Consider the following 19,821-nt stretch of genomic DNA (forward strand, 5'->3'; position numbering starts at 1 on the left):
ATGAGTCAACTCTTCGCATGAGGTGGCCAAAGTACTGGAGTTTCAGCTTCAGCATCATTCCTTCCAAAGAAATCCCAGGGTTGATCTTCAAAATGGACTGGTTGGATCTCCTTGCAGTCCAAGGGACTCTCAAGAGTCTTCTCCAACACCACAGTTCAAAAGCATCAATTCTTTGGCGCTCAGCCTTCTTCATAGTCCAACTCTCACATCCATACATGACCACAGGAAAAACCATAGCCTTGACTAGACGGACCTTAGTCGGCAGAGTAATGTCTCTGCTTTTGAATATGCTATCTAAGTTGGTCATAACTTTTCTTCCAAAGAGTAAGCGTCTTTTAATTTCATGGCTGCAATCACCATCTGCAGTGATTTTGGAGCCCCCAAAAATAAAGTCTGACACTGTTTCTACTGTTTCCCCATCTATTTCCCATGAAGTAATGGGACCGGATGCCATGATCTTAGTTTTCTGAATGTTGAGCTTTAAGCCAACTTTTTCACTCTCCTCTTTCACTTTCATCAAGAGGCTTTTTAGCGCCTCTTCACTTTCTGCCATAAGAGTGGTGACATCTGCATATCTGAGGTTATTGATATTTCTCCTGGCAATCTTGATTCCAGCTTGTGTTTCTTCCAGTCCAGCATTTCTCATGATGTACTCTGCATAAAAGTTAAATAAGCAGTGTGACAATATACAGCCTTGACGTACTCCTTTTCCTATTTGGAACCAGTCTGTTCCAGAAAAACGTCTATTTCTGCTTTATTGACTATGCCAAAGCCTTTGACTGTGTGGATCACAATAAACTGTGGAAAATTCTGAAAGAGATGGGAATACCAGACCACCTAACCTGCCTCTTGAGAAACCTGTATGCAGGTCAGGAAGCAACAGTTAGAACTGGACATGGAACAACAGACTGGTTCCAAATAGGAAAAGGAGTACATCAAGGCTGTATATTGTCACCCTGCTTATTCACTACGCAAGCCACTCATAAAAGAAAGTCTGTAGAAACGGGAGGTATTCTGTCATTGCATGTCTGGTGGGGCCTCATGCAAGAGGAAAAAAGGCTCCCAGAGGCTATGTGGTCCTCCCAAGATAAAATGAGGATAAAATCACCTACTCTTGAAGCGTCAGTATTTGATGAATCATTGTCATCTTTGGAGGGTTATCTAGGATTAGACATTATGGCAACTTTGGTAAAATGTTGCAAGGCAAGCTCTCAATACAGGGAGCTTGGGCAGGATTCTAAACTCCCAACTGTAGATTTGGCTATTGGTCAACCTCTGAATTCTCCAAGCTGATAATTCTCCAAATTGAGCATTATAAACCAATAGTTGTTGATATTTTGAGAAGGATCCAGATTCCTTTAAGAATCTAATGAAAGTTTGACTCTTTTTTTTTTTTTTTTTGAGTTCTTTATATATTTTGGATACAGGACTTCCCTGGTGGCTCAGGCAGTAAAGCGTCTGTCTACAATACGGGAGACCTGGGTTTGATCCCTGGGTCGGGAAGATCCCCTGGAGAAGGAAATGGCAATCCACTCCAGTACTATTACCTGCAAAATTCCATGGACAGAGGAGCTTGGTAGGCTACAGTCCATGGGGTCGCAAAGAGTCGGACACGACTGAGCGACTTCACTTTCCTTTATCAAATACATGATTTGCAAATATTTCTCCTAGTCTTTGACTTTTCATTACCTTAACAACGTCTTTCAAAGAACCAACGCTTCACATTTTGATGAAGTCCTGTGTTCTAATAGGATTTTTACCCACGATTTCCTTTTCTAAGTCTCTGTATTGATAGTTCTCAAGTTACAAGACTCAATCTTTGTTTTTTAGATGAGGGAGGAAAGATGCATGCTTTCTAGATTTCACCTTCATTTGGTTATATCCACTCTATTGGAATTTGGGTTTTAGCCCAGGAGAAGGCAATGGCAACCCACTCCAGTACTCTTGCCTGGAAAATCCCATGGACGGAGGAGCCTGGTAGGCTGCAGTCCATGGGGTTTCGAAGAGTAGGACATGACTGAGCGACTTCACTTTCACTTTTCACTTTCATGGAGAAGGAAATGGCAACCCACTCCAGTGTTCTTGCCTGGAGAATCCCAGGGATGGGGGAGCCTGGTCGGCTGCTGTCTATAGAGTCGCACAGAGTCAGACGACTGAGGTGATTTAGCAGCAGCAGCAATACTGCCATTATACCAGAGCAACAGGGCCATCTTTCTGAGCCCTGTATGTTAAGGGGTCCTCCAGTTGTACCTTTCCCCGTGGGAGCAGAGGAACATGCCATCTAGAGCTTATACTCCTGCCTCCCCTTCTAGATCACCAACTTCAGTTATCTAGGACCTGGACTCCTTTGCCCTGACAGCTCACTTCAAGCCTCTTCCCTAGTCCTAGTCCCAACCTCCAGGCACACAATGAATCGTTTTCACCAGTGACTTATTAGGAGTCAGAACCTATGATATCCAGATTTCTGAGGTGAGTAATTTGTTGGATGGATGAGTATGCTGTGAGTGGAACCCAGGCACACAAAGAGGAGAAATCTGATCAGGGTACAAAGGATAGAAGTTAATTCATTTAATAAAAACTTGTTGAGCACCAACAGTATACTTGGTATAGGACTGAATAAGATAAAGGCTCTGCCCTTATTGAATTTGTATTCTGTAGGGGAGACGGACAAAGGCATACATAACATCAGGTGAGAACAAATGCAGTAAATAAAAATAAGGGAAGTGGTGTGAAGAGGGACTGCTATTTTAGAGAAGATAGTCAAGACTCTCTAAAGTGGTGACATTAGAGCAGAGTTCCGAAGGTGTCAGGATATCTGGAGGAAAGTGTTCTAAGTTCTTAATTTACTAAAGAGCAAATGTGAGGGGCTGAGGCAGCGGTTGGCATGCTGGAGGAATAACACCAGGTTGGGGTGGGTGGAGCTCAATGAGGAAGGGGGCAAATGATGGGAGATAAAAGCCATTTTTAGAGACTAGTTGTGGAGTTAAAAGAACCTCGTAACATCCAAACACACTCACATGCCCAGCAGGTAGTTGAGAATATGAGTTCAGGGCTTAGGACCCAAAAGGGGCAGGCAGGTAAGTAGGAATAGTGATGGGGTTTCCCTGGTGGTCCAGTGGTCAAGAATCCACCTTGCAATGCAGGGGACGCTGGTTCAATCTCTGGTCTGGGAAGATCCCACATTCCGTGGGGCAACTGAACCTGTGTACCACAACTACTGAGCTCCTGCTCTAGAGCCCATACTCTGCAACAAGAGAAGCCACCGCAATTAGAAACCCATGTACCAAAACTAGAGAGTAGCCCAAGCTCGTCACAGCTAGAGAAAGTCTGAGCGCAGCAACGAAGACTCAGCACAGCCAAAAATAAATAAATTTTTTAAAATAAAAAAAAAATGAGAATAGTGAGTATGGAAATGAATAGCGAAAACCATGCACGTGACTGGGGTGGCCCTGATAAGAGTGTGAGAACAGCATCGAAGATGGAATCCTGGGAGCACCCAAATGTAATGATGGGCAGAGGAGGGGACTATTACAGAACCCACAGAGAATCAGGAGAGGAGCGACCCAGGGCAAAGGCCATACATTTCAAGATGTTCAAATGTAGTAGATATCTAGTGAGATACTCTATTTGAAACTCTTTGTAAATGGAAAAACTTTATGCAAACATACCATGTCATATTATTGTTAGTATTAATGATAATTTCAGAGCACTTTCCCCCTTATTGTAATGGATATTTTTTCCTATTTTTCTTTTTAAATTTTTTGGCCATGCCATGTGGCCTGTAGGATCTTAGTTCCCTCAGCAGGGACTGAACCCAAGCCCCCCTCCACTGGGAGCTTGGAGGCTTAACCACTGGACCTCCAGAGAAGTCCCTCTAATGGATATTTTAACTTAAGGGTAATGAAACTTGAGCCATACACATATTGTCTATTTATAATCAATTCTTACTATTTTATTACACTCTTAAAAGTTATACCTAGGGAGCAGGACTCACAATCCCTGTTGAATTTGATTTGTGTAACAGTGTATTTAACTTGCATATTGGAATATGGGTAATAATACTTGGGATTCTACTGGATTTCAGTTAAAAGCTTATAGTAACACTTCCTAGAAGATTTGCCACATATAACTCTTCTGTCTGCTCATAGGGAAGCCTTAAAATAATCAGAAATCAATGGACCAAATGTTACGTTCAACAGTCTCCTAGAATTTGATTTCTTGAATTTAGGTGGAAGCTGCTACCACCGCCGGTGCCAGTCTCTTTACCAGTTGCAGAGTTCAGAGTCAGCGCAAAGATGCACCAAGGTCCTGGTGGTGACTCTCCAGGGAATTCTGCTGTGGCCAAGCAGAACAAATACGTTAAGTTCCTCCAAAGACTAAGTGTTCATCACTCTTAAATTGGACCCAGCAATCCTAATTGGCCTTGAAATTTGATTCTTGCTATCTTGAGTTTGATTGAGGGAATGTAAGGCTGGAAAGGAGAGCTCATTTTGCTATTTTTCCTTTTCACTTTTTCTATGTTCCCTCAACAAAACTCCAGGAAAGCAGATAAATCATGAGGAAAAAAAAGTACAAAAAAGAATTTAAAAATCAGAGACTACCAGGAATTCCCAGGTGGTCCAATAGTATGGATTCCATGCTTTCACTGCCTCCGTGTTCAATCCTTGGTCTGGGAACTAAGATCCCACAAGCCATGAAATATCACCAAAAGAAAAAAAAAAAATCACAGACTACCAACAACAAGTTTGGAAATATGAAGTCTTAGAAAGGTGAAGGTTTAACTTTATTGGTTGTGATTCAATGAATCAGACCAATTATGCTGTAGCTGTGTAGCATGATTACAAGACTGTAATTTGGACTTACATCATAGTTTGAGCCTCAGCTCTCACCTGGGAATTAGTTTCTTCATTTGCAAAAGGGAAATGATACCTTTTGCTATTTGCCTCATATATTGTTGTGAGCGTTAACTAGTGTTGTGAAGTCTATATAGGTATAACCTCTATGGGAAATTTTCTAACAAAGCTACTCAAACGACTGTTGCTCTTCAATGTTGACATTTTGTGAGGCCACAATTTTGTTCTTTAATACTGTTGCTTCTCAGAACGTGTTCATATTGCATTGAGAAGCCAATCTGCAAAGGACATAGGAAAATGTTCTCATTATCTTATATCTTTTGGCTCTAAATAGTATTTTCTAACTTATTCATCATATTGGAGCTTCCCTGATGACTCCCAGTGGTAAAGAATCTATCTACAATGCAAGAGATGTGGGTTCGACCCCTGGGTTGGGAAGATCACTTAGAGAAGGAAATGGCAACCTAACATTCTTGCCTGAGAAGTCCTATGGACAGAGGATCCTGTCAGGCTACAGTCCATGGGGTCACAAAAGAGTCGGATATGACTTAGCTGCTAAATAACAACAACAAATTCATCATGTTGACAATGATGGTTCTTTTGTTTTGGTTGTGTGAGTGAGAACCAGGAGTGGGCTTTCTCTGGTTGCAGCGAGCAGGGGTTGCTTAGTTGCAGTGCTCAGGCTTCACATTGCAGTGGCTTCTCCTGTTGCAGAGCACAGGCTCTAGAGCATGGGCTAAGTAGTTGTGGTACATGGGCGTTAGCCACTCTGTGGCATGTGGAATCTTCCCAGGCCAGGTATTGAACCTGTGTCCCTTGCAGTGACAGGTGGATTCTTAACTGCTGAACCACCAAGGAAGCCAAATGTGTGTATGTTTGACTGGTAAAATATCCATCTCTACAAATGACGAGTCTGCCAACACTAGGACTTCAACCAAAAAGGAGCTTGATGAAGTAGCTCACACCTGGGTTTGAGTCTTAGTTCACCTGTGTGGCTTTGAGCAAATGTTTTAACCTCTCTGAGCTTTGTTTCCTCAATAAAATGGAATGTTACCAGTCTTTAAGTTTTCATGTGAGGATCAGCCACAGCATATATAAAGCACTCAACACACAGTAGTCATTCAGTCGTGTCTGACTCTTCAATCCCATGGGCTGTAGCCTGCCAGGCTTCTCTGTCCATGGAGTTCTCCAGGCAACCATACTGGAGTGGGTAGCCATTTCCTTCTCCAGGGGACCTTCCTGACTCAGGGATTGAACAAGTTCTCCTGCGTTGCAGGCAGATTCTTTACTGTCTGAGCCACCGGGGAAGCCCCAATACATAGTAAGAGCTCCATAAATGGTAGTGATTGCTGTTTAAAACACTGTTGCCACTAAGATGGAGAAACACTCTTCCTGTTTTAAAACAGTTGGATGAATTTGAGAATTGAAGGGAAGTAGATGGACCAGCTAGGATAATCTTCAAGAGAACAATGTTGCAAAAATGATACAGCAGGCATGCAGTAAGATCTTGGAGTAAGTTGATTATAAGCTATTGAATGTCAGCCAGATGGCACTTTATTTTTTAAAAGAAGGGTAATTCTAGGAGGTATAAATGAGACACAGTCTTTAGCTCTGGTCAGTCTTGATTGGAGCACTACCATTTTGGAAAGTGGCTTAAAATGATAATTATTGAAGTCTGATGGAGGAAATAAACAGTTCTATTTGACAGTGGGAGAATTCCAAGTAGAACTGAAGTTTTCTAACTAGTATTTTCTAACTTATTCATCATATTGGGGCTTCCCTGAGTAGACACCTCTTGGCACCTAAATGTTAACAAGGGTTGGTTGTTGATATCCTTTCCACTAACATGCTATACATGGTATTTCTTCATTTTCCATTTTTCTCTCCTCATTCTTCTTTCTATATTATTTCTTTTTTCTTTCCCCTAGGTGTGACCTTGAACTGTGGCTGAGTTGGCTTCTCATTAGTAGCAAGTGAAGGCATTTTTGAAGAGGCTGAACTGATGTAATCTTGTTTGGAGTCTGAGGAATAGACTGTTTCCTTTAGAATCATGAAAGGGACAAGCAAGACAAAGATTAATCTAAGGATCCAATAAAAAGGTTTGATAATTTTAAACATTCTTTGTTACTTCAGGTTGTAAGTAGTAAAAGTCAAAGCTTCAATTTGAGTATTCTGGTGCTCTGTAATTGTTTAAAGAAGCAAAAGCATGTTGTTCATTGACATACCAGTTAGACCACAGATTTGTTCTGTGACAGGGAAGAGCTGTGGACTGGTCTAGCTGTGCTGTGTTACCCATCTTAAAAAGGTTAGATATATAGCTGGAGCGCTCCCTAGCAATTCATTTTATTATATTTATTTGTATACTTGTCTTGCCTTGTAAACTGGAATGTAAGCACTTAGAGGACAGCGATTATGGTTATATTTTGTACTTTTACACAGTGATTTATATGTAGAGGGCATATAACAAATATTTGTGTAATATCACATTCATGAATACACACACACATACAATTTTCTTTTGAAATGCAAAGCTCAGGTGCCCATATTTTCCAAATTTAAAAAAACCAGATACATGGTCTGAAAAGGTGGAGTGTACTTAGGACCATACAGGTGAGTATTTGACCTCAGAAAATATTGGATGATAGAATCACTTTACTTACAGTATCCAGTCCAGGAGTTTTCATTCTATATTAAATGGAGAAGGGTCTCTGACTGGAATTCACTGGTCCTTCAACTTGAAAGAAAAAAAAAATAACTATTTTTGTTAATATACTGCTGAAATTAAGCATTTCCCCCCACTGTGAATACAGGAAACAAACCACAGTTAGCGGTAATTTTCATTCTGTCACCAATAGGAATAACAGATATTTTAATATCGCATTTCAGCTGTGGGATTTCTTGAAATACCTTTTTGCTTTAAAATTTCAGTAGTTTATCTTGCTGCAAGATCTTGATGTTTAAAGAAAAAGATTCAGTTCAGTTCAGTTGCTCAGTCATGTCTGACTCTTTGCGACCCTATGCATTGCAGCACACCAGGCCTCCCTGTCCATCACCAACTCCCAGAGTTTACCCAAACTCATGTCCATCGAGTCAGTGATACCATCCAGCCATCTCATCCTCTGTCGTCCCCTTCTCCTCCTGACCCCAATCCCTCCCAGCATCAGGGTGTCTTCCAATGAGTCAACTCTTCGCATCAGGTGACCAAAGTATTGGAGTTTCAGCTTCAGCATCAGTCCTTCCAATGAACACTCAGGACTGATCTCCTTTAGGATGGACTGGTTGGATCTCCTTGCAGTCCAAGGGACTCTCAAGAGTCTTCTCCAACACCACAGTTCAAAAGCATCAATTCTTCAGCGCTCAGCTTTCTTCACAGTCCAACTCTCACATCCATACATGACCACTGGAAAAACCATAGCCTTGACTAGACGGACTTTGTTGGCAAAGTAATGTCTCTGCTTTTTAATATGGTATCTAGGTTGGTCATAACATTCCTTCCGAGGAGTAAGCTTCTTTTAATTTCATGGCTGCAATCACCATCTACAGTGATTTTGGAGCCCCCCAAAATAAAGTCTGACACTGTTTCCACTGTTTCCCCATCTATTTGCCATGAAGAGATGGGACCAGATGCCATTGTCTTAGTTTTCTGAATGTTGAGCTTTAAGCCAACTTTTTCACTCTCCTCTTTCACTTTCATCAAGAGGCTTTTTACTATATCATAAATGTCTTAAATATGTATTTCCTGATTGTATTTCAACATAAAATTTCTTTTATAATGCAATCTATTTTACTTTGCTCTTTTAAAAACACAAAAGATCCATAGTTTTACCAGACTCTCATATGTCACAAAATAGGTTAAGAACCCTCGAGCTAGATGCAGATTTATGTGAAGCTAATAAAGTTTAAACTTCAAAGTCCCTTTACCATGCCCTTCTAGACTCTGTTCCTAAATTTGTATTCATCATTTTATATTATTTTTCTTAAGGATCCTAGCATATACATTTTAATTTGCATTATAAAATTATTTATAATTTATATATATAATCATAAAATTACATGATTATATTAATCATTTCAAATTATAAAATTAGCATTTTAATTTACATTATAATTTGCATGAAATGGGCTTGCTTCCCTGGTAGCTTAGCTGGTTAAAGAGTCTGCCTGCAATGCAGGAGACCCTGGTTCGATTCCTGGGTTGGGAAGATCCCCTGGAGGAGGGCATGGCAATCCACTCCAGTATTCTTGCCTGGAGAATCCCCATGGACTGCAGCCTGCCAGGCTCCTCTGTCCATGGGGTTGCAAAGAGTCGGACACAACTGAGCAACTAAGCACAAAAGATGCTTGCTCTTTAGAAGCAAAGCTATGACAAACCTAGACAGTGTATTATAAAGCCGAGACATCACTTTGCTGACAAAGATGTCTACAGTCAAAGCTATGGTTTTTCCAGTAGTCAGGTAGGGATGTGAGAGTTGAGCCATAAAGAAGGCTGAGCACTGAAGAACTCACACTTTTGAAACGTGGTGCTGGAGAAGACTCTTGAGAGTCCCTTGGACAGCAAGAGCAAACCAGTCAATCCTAAAGGAAATCAACCCTGAATATTCATCAGAAGGAATGATGCTGAAGCTCCAACACTTTGGCCACCTGATGCAAAGAACCCATTCTTTGGAAAAGACCCTGATGTTGAGTAACAGTGAAGGCAGGAGAAGGGAGCAACAGAGGATCAGATGGTTGGATGGCCCCACGGACTCAATGTATACGAGTCTGAGCAAACTCGGGGAGATGGTGGAGAGGGAAGCCTGGCTGTGTTGTAGTCCACGGGGTACACAAACAGTTGGACATGGCTTAGCTACTAAACAGTAAAATCATTTGCATAAATTTCACACCCCACGCTGCAGAAGTTGGGTTGTCCATGACGTTCAGCCCAGTACCGAATGCATAGGTTTTCAACAGCTAATTTTTGGCTGATAGTTTCCGGGAAATTTAAATTATCCTTGAAGTGTATCTGGAAATCTTTCAGGCCACTGCTTGGCTTCCTTCTCGCCTGGAGAGGGACAGGGCATTGGAGATGGGGAAAGAAGGGCCGTGGGATGAGTGAGGTTCGGACTAAAGCGAGGAACAGGGGACAAACCAGTAGGGGTGGAGGGTGAGAAATGTTTAAGAAAAAAGGGATTTAGCCTCCTTTGGGAATTAGCTCTTTTCCTTGCACGGTTCCTTTGGCTTCGTAGATGCATACACCTGCCCAATGTTCTTTTGTGAATATGAATTAGCTCCAAACCCCACGCAGAAAGGTCTCAGCTCTGTCATTTGTAGCTAACATGACTCTTAAGTAAATGCCCACTTGAGCGATTTCCCTCACATCCTGAGCTGCTCCCAACCATGTGTGGAAGGGAGCCAAGGAGGGAGTTTTCTGAGTGCTCCAAGGGATGATTTTTCTCCGCGAAGAAATTCTCCAGCAAAACAGACGAGCCAAACCCCTACAGCGTGCTCTAACTGGAGCCCAGAAAACGACCTAGAAGAGGCCCGGCCGCGTGGCGGTGGGCGTGTCCGGGGTGAACGCGGCGGCGGCGGCTGCCCCTGGGAGGCGGATTACCGGCGTTAACACGCCGGTGAAGGGGCGGGAAGGCCCGAGGGCCCGCGGCCGATGGAGCCGATGCGAGCCGTAGGGGGCGGGGTTCCGGGGGCGGCCTCGCGCGGGCGGCAGACGAGAAGAGACGGGAGAGGGGGCGGGCCTCGGCCACTCTGGGCCTGCGGCCCCACAGCCTCGCCTACCACTCGCGGCTTCGCCACAGACCCCTTTGTGTTCCTGCCCCCGCCCCGGAGGCGCCCCAGCCGGCGGCGCTGAGTTCCCTCATTGGCTCAGCCGACGGCTTCCGCGATTGGCTTCTGAGCCGTCCGGCGTGGGGCGCCTCTTCTCTCTGCTATTGGTTGTCTGGGCTGTTCGTCAGGCCGCCGCGCGAGGTGATTGCCCGGCAGCTCAGAGTCCCTGGAAGCAGTTCCGGGAAACCCCGCGTGCTGCCGGGATCGCGTCTCGGTCCGTGACGGGGGGGGGAGGGGGTGGTGCGCGCGCCATTTCTAGTCGTTTTCAAAGCGCCTCGCGCTGGTTCTCACGGGCCCGGCCACCGGCCCCAGCTCTGCCCTGGTGAGTCTCGCGCCGGCCCGCGGGGGGAGGGGCCGGGAGCCCCGATCCGACCCTACCGGGCCAGGCCGGGGCTCGGCGCCTGCTCCCCAGTTTCGTCTTCGCTCCGAGGCCCCCAGGGTGGGGGTGGGGATGGGCTGGGGGCGGCTTCGGCCTCGTCCGGCGGCTCAGCGGAGGGCCTAGCCGCCGCCGAGGCGCTTCCTCGCCCTCGCTCATCCTCCCCGCTCTCCCCGCCACCCGCCGCCTCCCCTCCAAGCCCAGGCCCGCGGTCCGGCCCGCCGGGCGCCCTCCGCGCGGCCTGCCGGGTCCGCCGCGCTTTTCCCGCCTCCGCCCGCCGCTCCACGCGGCCGAGTCGGCCGCTTTCAGTCCCCGCTTTAGATAGACCCCGTCGCCTCTCCCTGCCGGAGCCCCGCCTTGCTCCCCGTCTCAGCCGGCCTAGCCGGCCTAGCCGCCCGTGGGGTTTGTTGATGGTCAGGACCGGCATGGGCCGGGGTGGGCCGAGGGCGGGATGCCAACCCGGGTGAGCCGAGCCGGGAGAAAACTTTTGTGTGAAGCAGAGGCCGAGAGGCCAGTGTGTGTAGGAAAAGGCCTCCGTTTCCCCTCCCCAGCCGCCCCCCTCCCCCAGTTCTGCATGCTGCAAGTCGAGATTTGAAGGAAAAAATGACTACTAGAGGCCATGAAACTTAGGCTTCGAGCGGCGCCTGAGATACCGAAGTCTAAATGCCATAGGCGCACTCTTGGAAAGGCGATTCTCTTTTCCTTCTGCGATAGAAACCGTATTGCCAAAATTTTAAGACTCGAAGAAGCCACGGGGATCGTGAAGGGTTCAGCCCCTTCCACACTACCTGTTTCAGATTTTTTGCTGTCCTCCGGAGTCTAAGTTTATGTCTCATGAGTCAGTCGTAGGATAAGGGCTTGACACTCCTAAGCCATGAGAGAACCGTTAGTTTTCATTTCATTGGATCCTTAAAAGCCGGTCTCTTAAAATGAGAATTATTTTCACGAGATGTTCAGAAAAAAAAAAAAAGGAAGGGGCTAGTGCCAGATTTCCCAAATTTCCCAGCGACCCTGATTTTAATTTCTCCTTTTTGCAAAAAAAAGTTTAGATCAAATAACATCAATCATATTAATATATTTGCTGCATCCAGAAATATGGTTTGGCTGTGTGGCATTGAATTGACACAAGAGTTTTAAATGGTCATATGACATGAAAGTCTTTTTTTAATATGAGCACATTATATTTGGTTTGAAGAGAGCTTTTTCCTTGATCTGGAAGGTGTTATTTTCTGGACTCTCTTAATAGTTGTACTTTTTTGTTAAAGTTTACAGACATTTTTTGAAAATTTCAACCAATTTAAAAATCAACTTGTAGAGAGCCTTTGCAGTGAATGATAGTCATAAATATTTGTCTTGTGCTTAATACACAACTTGTCTTTTTGCTTTACACATAACTTTAAAAATACCACCTTAACAGATTTTCATTGAACTTTTCTGTTAAAAATTTGCTTTCTTTCCGTGATTGATAGTATTCCCAGGTGCAATACCGCAAGGGTCTTGTGATACTGAGAACTTTTGAGTTCTAATGATCTATCTTATGGTCGTATTTGAGGGTGGGTGAGCATGGAAAACAGCTATACGTTCCCAAAAATATTTTGGACTTGAAGGCTTCTTTATAGAAGTAGGTTGTACTAATCAGTAAACTATTCATCTTACACTATAAGTAGTTTCTTTATCAAAAGTGTCAGTTTTGAATGTTTTTGTTTTTGCCAGTTCATCAGAATTTGAGTTTTGCCTTGAGAAACATTTATCCACCCAGAGATTAACCACGGAGTCTGCCTCTATATAGACATTAGTGGGTTACTAAGTCTTAATGTTTTGTAATCATAAGAAGTTATAATACTGTTTATCTCATTTTCAGAGTAACAGTTTGTGCATTTTCCTCTCTTCCTGCTTTCTGTTACCTCCTCAGTCTTCCTTTTTCATTAACTTCAACGAAATATCAGTGGACTTTGAAGTTGTTTTAAGTCAGAAAAACTGCACCTGGTGCATTTGCACAGGGTTTTGATAAGCAGTCTGGAAGTGTGGTTATCTTATGTATGGATTTTAGTGCTTTTTAGGAAACTTGTATTTTCTTTATAGCTGTCTAGGTATCTTCAGTTTCATCAGGAAAAGTAGGCTTTTCCTTGAAATCCACCTTCATGTCTTTTATTTCAGTATTTGTTGCAATGTCTTTATTCTGCTGCTTATTATCTTCATCACATTATAATTTCACCACAGACAAATGCACTTTAATTCCCTATCTTTTGCGGAGCTAGTATAGAGACTGGCCTTGTATGGTTTTATTATTTAATCTCTCTTCAGGGAGTTGATCCATTTCAGCATTACATAAAAGTTGAACACCCAAAATGATTTGGGTAGGTAAATCTGAGACATCTGACCTAAGTTTAAAAAGAAGCAACCTTAACTACAGCTCACTTTTTATTTTATGTGGACTTAAAACAATCATTTAGCTTTTAAACCTGGTCATTTTTTCTTTTAAATCTGTGAATGGGAATAGCAAATTAATTTTAGAACAAAAATTAATGTCAAGCTGTGTTTTTTAAGTTAGGTGGAGAAAACCCAAACCAGCAGCATGTTGAACTAGAGACAACAGGGCATTTATTTCACACCTATGTTGTTTTGAAGCAGAGCTAGTAAAGTTTGAAAGTCCTTGAACCTTAAGTTGTCTGTGGGTGTTCATTCTGTTTTTAAACCAGACTTTTTAAAACTGTTTAAGAATTGAGAGCTGAGGGGCTTTTTAGGATTTTGTGATGATCTGTTGATAAGCTCATCAGGACACAACTGCTGCTTTTGTTAATTAGTGATTCTACCTTAAATAAATTCAAGCTTTTCTCTAACCTGGTGTACATGAAGTTCCTTAAAAATTCAACACTTCCATGTACATTTCCCATGGTTTTACAGAATTATCGCAAATTTAGGTCAGATACATCAGAAAAGCCATCAGAAATAATATTTCGATAGAGGTTATTAGCAGCATGTATACAAATTAGATAAATCATGCATTGTCCTACAAACTAGTTATTTCTGGCTTAATGTAATATAGCTCCTGAATTTTTTCCAGCAGCATAATAAAATGGCTAATCAGGTGAATGGTAATGCGGTACAGTTAAAAGAAGAGGAAGAACCAATGGATACTTCCAGTGTAAATCACACAGAACACTACAAGACACTGATAGAGGCAGGCCTCCCTCAGAAGGTGGCAGAAAGACTTGATGAAATATTTCAGACAGGTATAATATACATTTCTTGTTTCTGACTGGTTATGAAAGTGAGGGCAAACCACTTTGAATTTTATAGATTTTTAAAGGTTAAATATTACTTATTGTTTCTGATCTATGTAGAGCTGAATGTTACTTTCCCTTCATTGAGGGCATATTGGGTTTGACTTTGATATTCTTATTTCATTATTTTGAAGCCTTAGTGTTGAATATGCAGTCTGAGTTGTTTCAGAACAGTACATCAATTTGTCTTAGATTTACCATCAATAAAAATGTGTTTCAGCATATCAAATTTACATTTTTTTCTTAATCTAAATCAGTTGTCATTTTGCTTTTACTTTTCTACCTTTAGCTTCTTAAAGTGATTGTTAAAATAGCTTAGGTCTTATTTAGGTGGCATAATAAGAGGACTAGTTAGATGGTATTGTCTGAAATGATAATAAAATGTCAGACTCCTTGAGAGTTGGTGGCCTGTCCAGTTTGTGACAGACAGAAATCTACAACTCTCAGTAATTTGGACGTGTTTGGTTTGTAACAGCTGTGTTTTTTTTAAAATCTAGAATCCCATGGTTAAGTGCTTAAGCAAATTTGAACATTTTAATATGGTGGTTGTAAGTGGTTTGAAGTTCTAAAGAGGGAGAGAAATATATATACCATTAGAGAGCATTGTTCATAAATAAATATGTCCTCCCCCTTTGGGGCCATTAGATGGAAGCGTTCTTCCTCTGTGTTTTGTGTGCCTGTCCAGATTCTGGGAGAGAAAATGGAATTGTCTCACAGACTGTGTCTTAAGTACTGTAGTAACAAATAACTGTTTTTTTTTGTCCTTATTTATTTATTTATTTTTAAATCCGAGAAGCTCAAGCTAAAGCTCATTGAGACACTAAAATGACTTCTCAGACTGACTCCTGGGTGATGGTCCCTTTGAAAATCAGTGCTCAGAAGCTTTCTTTGATGTTCTGCCATAGAGAATTGGCAGTGATCTGCTTTGAGATGCTCTCTTGTAGAGTGTTTTGTTATTGATAAGAGGTTGATGGCTTGGGTGTAGGGTTGGATTGACAGAATGTGATTGATGGGTATCCTGAGTTGTGACTTTGGGTGGTGATATGGAATAGTCAAGTAAGGAAATGCCAGTTATTTTGGCATGCTCATTTTGAGCTCTTACATCATGGCATCTTTTTTTTTTTTTAAGTAACTTTGCAAGTGATATTATGGAATAAAGTTCTTTTTGGCTTTACCAAAATGGAGTCACTTTTGATGTTAGTTCATATGGACTTGGGGCTTTTAATCTGCCAAATATTTCCATTTTACTTTGGATCAATTCTGAAATATATTCAGAAATATAAAATTTAACAGACTTAAATTATATTTAAACATAGTAGATGTTCTTTGTGCAGTTAAATATACTATATGTATATATAGAATGCAGTGCATATATTTTTTATATACTTTGCTTTAAGTCCATAGTAAAGTCCTTTTAATGCCATTTGAAAAAAAATTGTCATTGTTGACAGTGTTGCTAATGCTACAGCATCTTTTAAAATCTCAGTGTGACACTTGTGAAGAACAAAAAATGCCTTAAAATATGACTTTTCAGAATTGATTAATCAAGCTGCACTTGCATTTATAGGAAAAATTTAATGTAAAATATGCCTTTCCACATTCTGACTGCAGCAAAGTAGATGCTCAAAACAAATGAAACTTCATTTTATCTTTGGTGCTAAGGAGGGAAAGCCTTTGACACTTGTTGGAGAGTGGGAAGAATTATTTAGCAAAAATAATTCATTTTTTCCCGCACTTCTTGGGTGGTTAGCAACAACTCCAGCAGTCCATATAATCTGAAGGTTGATTCTTGGGAAATACAGTGTTTTGTTTTTTTTTTTAAACCACGCTAACGTAATCAGAACTTACTATTTTAATGCTTAATCTGTAGTACAGTGTGTATGTACATCAGATTTAACTTCCAAGATTTAAACATTTTGGAGAGTGGGAAATGGGGTTAGAGTTTTTTTTTTGTGGGATGTGGGGATTGAAATTTGTTTGTAGATATTAACATTGTGTCTTTTGTTTTCATATTTGTACTCTTGATCTTTCTATATAGTATTTGTATAGCTGACCTATATGCGTATAGTTGAATGAAAATGTAGTTAGTGATAGTATTGAATATAGCAATTCTCGATGAACATTGATAGCTCAGTTTAGACTATCCACTTTGTTGCAATAATGTTACCTGTTTTCAATTTAATTTTTAGGATTGGTAGCTTATGTCGATCTTGATGAAAGAGCAATTGATGCTCTCAGGGAATTTAATGAAGAAGGAGCTCTGTCTGTACTACAGCAGTTCAAGGAAAGTGACTTATCACATGTTCAGGTAAGGACATTATCCAGAAAAGTCTTTGAACAACTAATGATCTGAAATTATTTTACTATTACTCTTTTTTTGTGGATAAGTGGTATTTTTTATTTGTGACTACTTCTGCTTCTTTAAAAAAAATAGCTTAAAAAAATCTACATGGCAAAAATTTTTCAGAAACGCAAGTATAAAGTAAAAGTCTCCCACTTGTGACATTTTTGGATTATGTGAAACTGTTTTGTTTTCTTGGCGGGAAATAGTGTAGACAGGAGGAATAGTTTCAGGACATCTGGCAAAAATAGCCCAGATGCATGTAAATATCAGCAAATGGAAGACTATTTTGCCATCGCTGAGGGTAAGCTCCCCAGAGGCCTTATATGTCTTAGGTGCTGTCAGTTCCAGTCTGGCACATAGCAGCTACTCAGCAAGTATTTGTTGAGTTAAGAAATGAGTGAATATTTTGTTTAAATTTTGTTCTTCTGAAATTTAAATTTAATTGTATATTTGACTCTTCAACAATTCCTGGTAATTATTTTTCATTGAATTACTTGGCTGTTCTAGAACAAAAGTGCATTTTTATGTGGAGTTATGAAGACCTACAGGCAAAGGGAGAAACAGGGGAGCAAGGTGCAAGAGTCCACGAAGGGACCTGATGAAGCAAAGATCAAGGTAAAACTTGAGTTGGGTAGTTGTAATGAAATTTAATCATGATATCAAATGCTCTAGAAATATTTCTTTCTTTGGATGGGTCAGGTTTTGGTGGTGGCACGAGGGATCTTCCTTGCAGGATGTGGGGTCTTGTGTTGCAGTGCAAGGGCTTCTCTGCAGTTGCAGCGCCCTGACATAGAGTACATAATGCCTGGACTATGGGGAGATCAGTATAACTGTGAGCCATTATTGTTACTGTTGTCATTTAGATAAACTGAAAGGAAAATACAGGGCTTTTAGTAAGACTAGTGAACCTCATACTTTAGTTAAATGGATATTGGTGTTTTGCTGTAGTGATAGACTTTTCCATTTGAAATAGTTAATGTTGAAGTTTGTACAGTTCCATCATGTTTTAGACAAGAAATACAACTTACAGTTTTTACTTCTTTGTACCTTTTTTTCCTCATGTGGAAAATGGCACACTCCCATTCTTATATATTAAATAATAGGAGCGACCTTTATTTGCATTAATGGTTATTTTTTTAAACTTACTGCTGTTCATAGAATAGGTCTGTGTTATTTCCTTAAAACTGGCTATCTGCTCTTGAGAAGGTGCATATTGTATGTGTGATATGTGTATACTGCATAGTGTGCAAGTAATGGATAATATGCGTGTTTTGTGTCAATGGTAGAAGAATGGAGGGTCTGAGATAACTGCTCTCCCAGGGTTATCCAGAGATGGTTTTTTAAACTGTTGAATTTGATGTCTAAAATTTCTTGTTGCTCCAACATTCTTTGATTTTTAAAAACCTGAAGTGTAAAATCCTCCCATTCCTAGATAGATTGCCTTTCTTTTTTTCCATTGTGTCTTTGTTCTGTAGGCCTTTCATATGAACACAAACCCTTAAGGGCAAGGACAGTATCTTCTTTTCTATGATTCCTCTTAATACCTCATACAATGTTGTGAGGAAGGTTGGAAATCAGGAAACAGTTTATTTTTTGAAACCTGAGAGTATATTCATTTGGTAATTGCCAAGTATTTTGAGTCTGTGCTATATGAGAAATGGTCTGGTTCTTACGAAGCTTATGGTATAGGAGTACAAAACAACAGGGTCAAACAAAAAGTTTAAATTATTTGAGTACAATAGAAAGTCAGAATAGGATGATGTGAGAAGCAGTAAATGAGAGTAGCTGCCTAAAAGAGCTAGGACGTCTGATTTCTTTTTGTTTTTAAGGATAAAGAACATTTTATTTGAAAAGAGTCACTTGTGGATATAAGTATGGTATGTAAAGGGAACAAATAAGGAAAAAATCTGATGTAGAGGGGATATAAAAGGAGGCATACTATGGTATGTAAAGTATGAACAGATAGCTTGGGGTCAGCTTACGTCGAAGTGTTAGTAATCCTTTCCTCTTTTTTCTTTTCTCATTAAAAATAGATGATGTGTGCTCAGAGGCTTAATTTGCCCACAACTCTTTCCATTAAATGTCTGGAAAGGAGAAGTAAAAGTCTATGCATGTGAGAAGAACTAGTGTGAACTCTGATTTTTTTTTTCTTTTCTTTTTTTCTCGCTCGACTAAAATACCTAGAATGTTAGGGTACCTTTTGGAAAAGATTTATATTTTTATTTGTGTGTGTGTTTGTATGATATTTAACATTCAGGTATTAACAGTTATGTTTATTTATCTTTAGGCCTTGCTTGAAAGGACCGGTTATACCTTGGATGTAACCACAGGACAGAGGAAGTATGGTGGTCCTCCCCCAGACAGTGTGTACTCTGGTGTGCAGCCTGGAATTGGAACAGAAGTAAGTGTTCCTCAGCCATTTGCTGAAATCTTTCCAGTTTGTAAATACTTCTGTCTATTGTATGATGGGAAAAATAACTTTTTTCGAAGAGTAGCCATAACTTTTGTTTTGCTATCCATCTGTATTTTGCTGCCATTGTAAGTAGGGATAATCCTGTGAATGGTAGATACCTAAACACTTTGTAAAGACATGTATAGAGTTCTTGGAACTGGTAGCTAGGACTATGCAGCTAGCAACATACCATTTTAGGTCCTTGGGATGAGGTTATTAAGAAGAAGCAATTCCTTTATTCTGTTTTTTATGTCAAAATGGTTCTTGTCATCTCTCCTTGACCCTCTCCTCCATCACATAGAAGATACTCAGTGTTTACAGAGAGATTTATTGAAGGGAATGGGTTGCACAAGGGAAGGATGTAGAATCAAATAAAAGGTTGAGCATGTTGGTCTATACTTGAAAGAAGAGAGAGTCCTTTCTCCATCTGTGTGTTGATGAGGGTTTCTTCATATGCCTTTATGTTAGACTGTTCTGATCCTTTAAATGGAGAACACTGAACGCCGAAAGATAAGTCCTGTCGTTGCAGGTCCCTTTTCTGATTTGATGTCTCCATTGTCTTTTTAGTGCCTAGCATGATGCCGGGAGTATTGTAGGACAGATAATTGGTGGTTATGGTTTTTTTTTTTCTTTGAATACTGTAATCATGACTTCATAACTTAAAATTAGATTAAATGATAATCTTACAGGATTTT

The 19,821-nt window shown here is 40.9% G+C and overlaps 1 protein-coding gene and 1 long non-coding RNA gene across 4 annotated transcripts in view; both read left to right on the forward strand.

Moving 5' to 3' along the window:
• Positions 1–1,889: 1,889 nt before the first annotated feature.
• Positions 1,890–6,968, forward strand: LOC138434407 (uncharacterized). Its single transcript, XR_011254770.1, has 2 exons — positions 1,890–2,469; positions 6,782–6,968. It is a non-coding gene; the product is annotated as an uncharacterized lncRNA (long non-coding RNA).
• A 3,584-nt stretch (positions 6,969–10,552) lies between these two features.
• HNRNPR (heterogeneous nuclear ribonucleoprotein R) overlaps positions 10,553–19,821 on the forward strand; it is a 33,611-nt gene continuing 24,342 nt past the window's right edge. The window contains exons 1-5 of one of the 3 annotated variants that reach the window (XM_069579064.1): positions 10,553–10,992; positions 14,111–14,279; positions 16,520–16,638; positions 17,182–17,289; positions 18,962–19,075. In XM_069579064.1, coding sequence (XP_069435165.1) covers positions 14,123–14,279; positions 16,520–16,638; positions 17,182–17,289; positions 18,962–19,075 — 498 coding nt within the window. In that variant the 5' untranslated portion in view covers positions 10,553–10,992; positions 14,111–14,122. The remainder of the gene's footprint in view (positions 10,993–14,110; positions 14,280–16,519; positions 16,639–17,181; positions 17,290–18,961; positions 19,076–19,821) is intronic. The other 2 variants (XM_069579063.1, XM_069579065.1) reach the window with 2 other exon arrangements.

Source organism: Ovis canadensis, chromosome 2, assembly GCF_042477335.2.
Source record: "Ovis canadensis isolate MfBH-ARS-UI-01 breed Bighorn chromosome 2, ARS-UI_OviCan_v2, whole genome shotgun sequence".
NCBI lineage: Eukaryota > Metazoa > Chordata > Mammalia > Artiodactyla > Bovidae > Ovis > Ovis canadensis.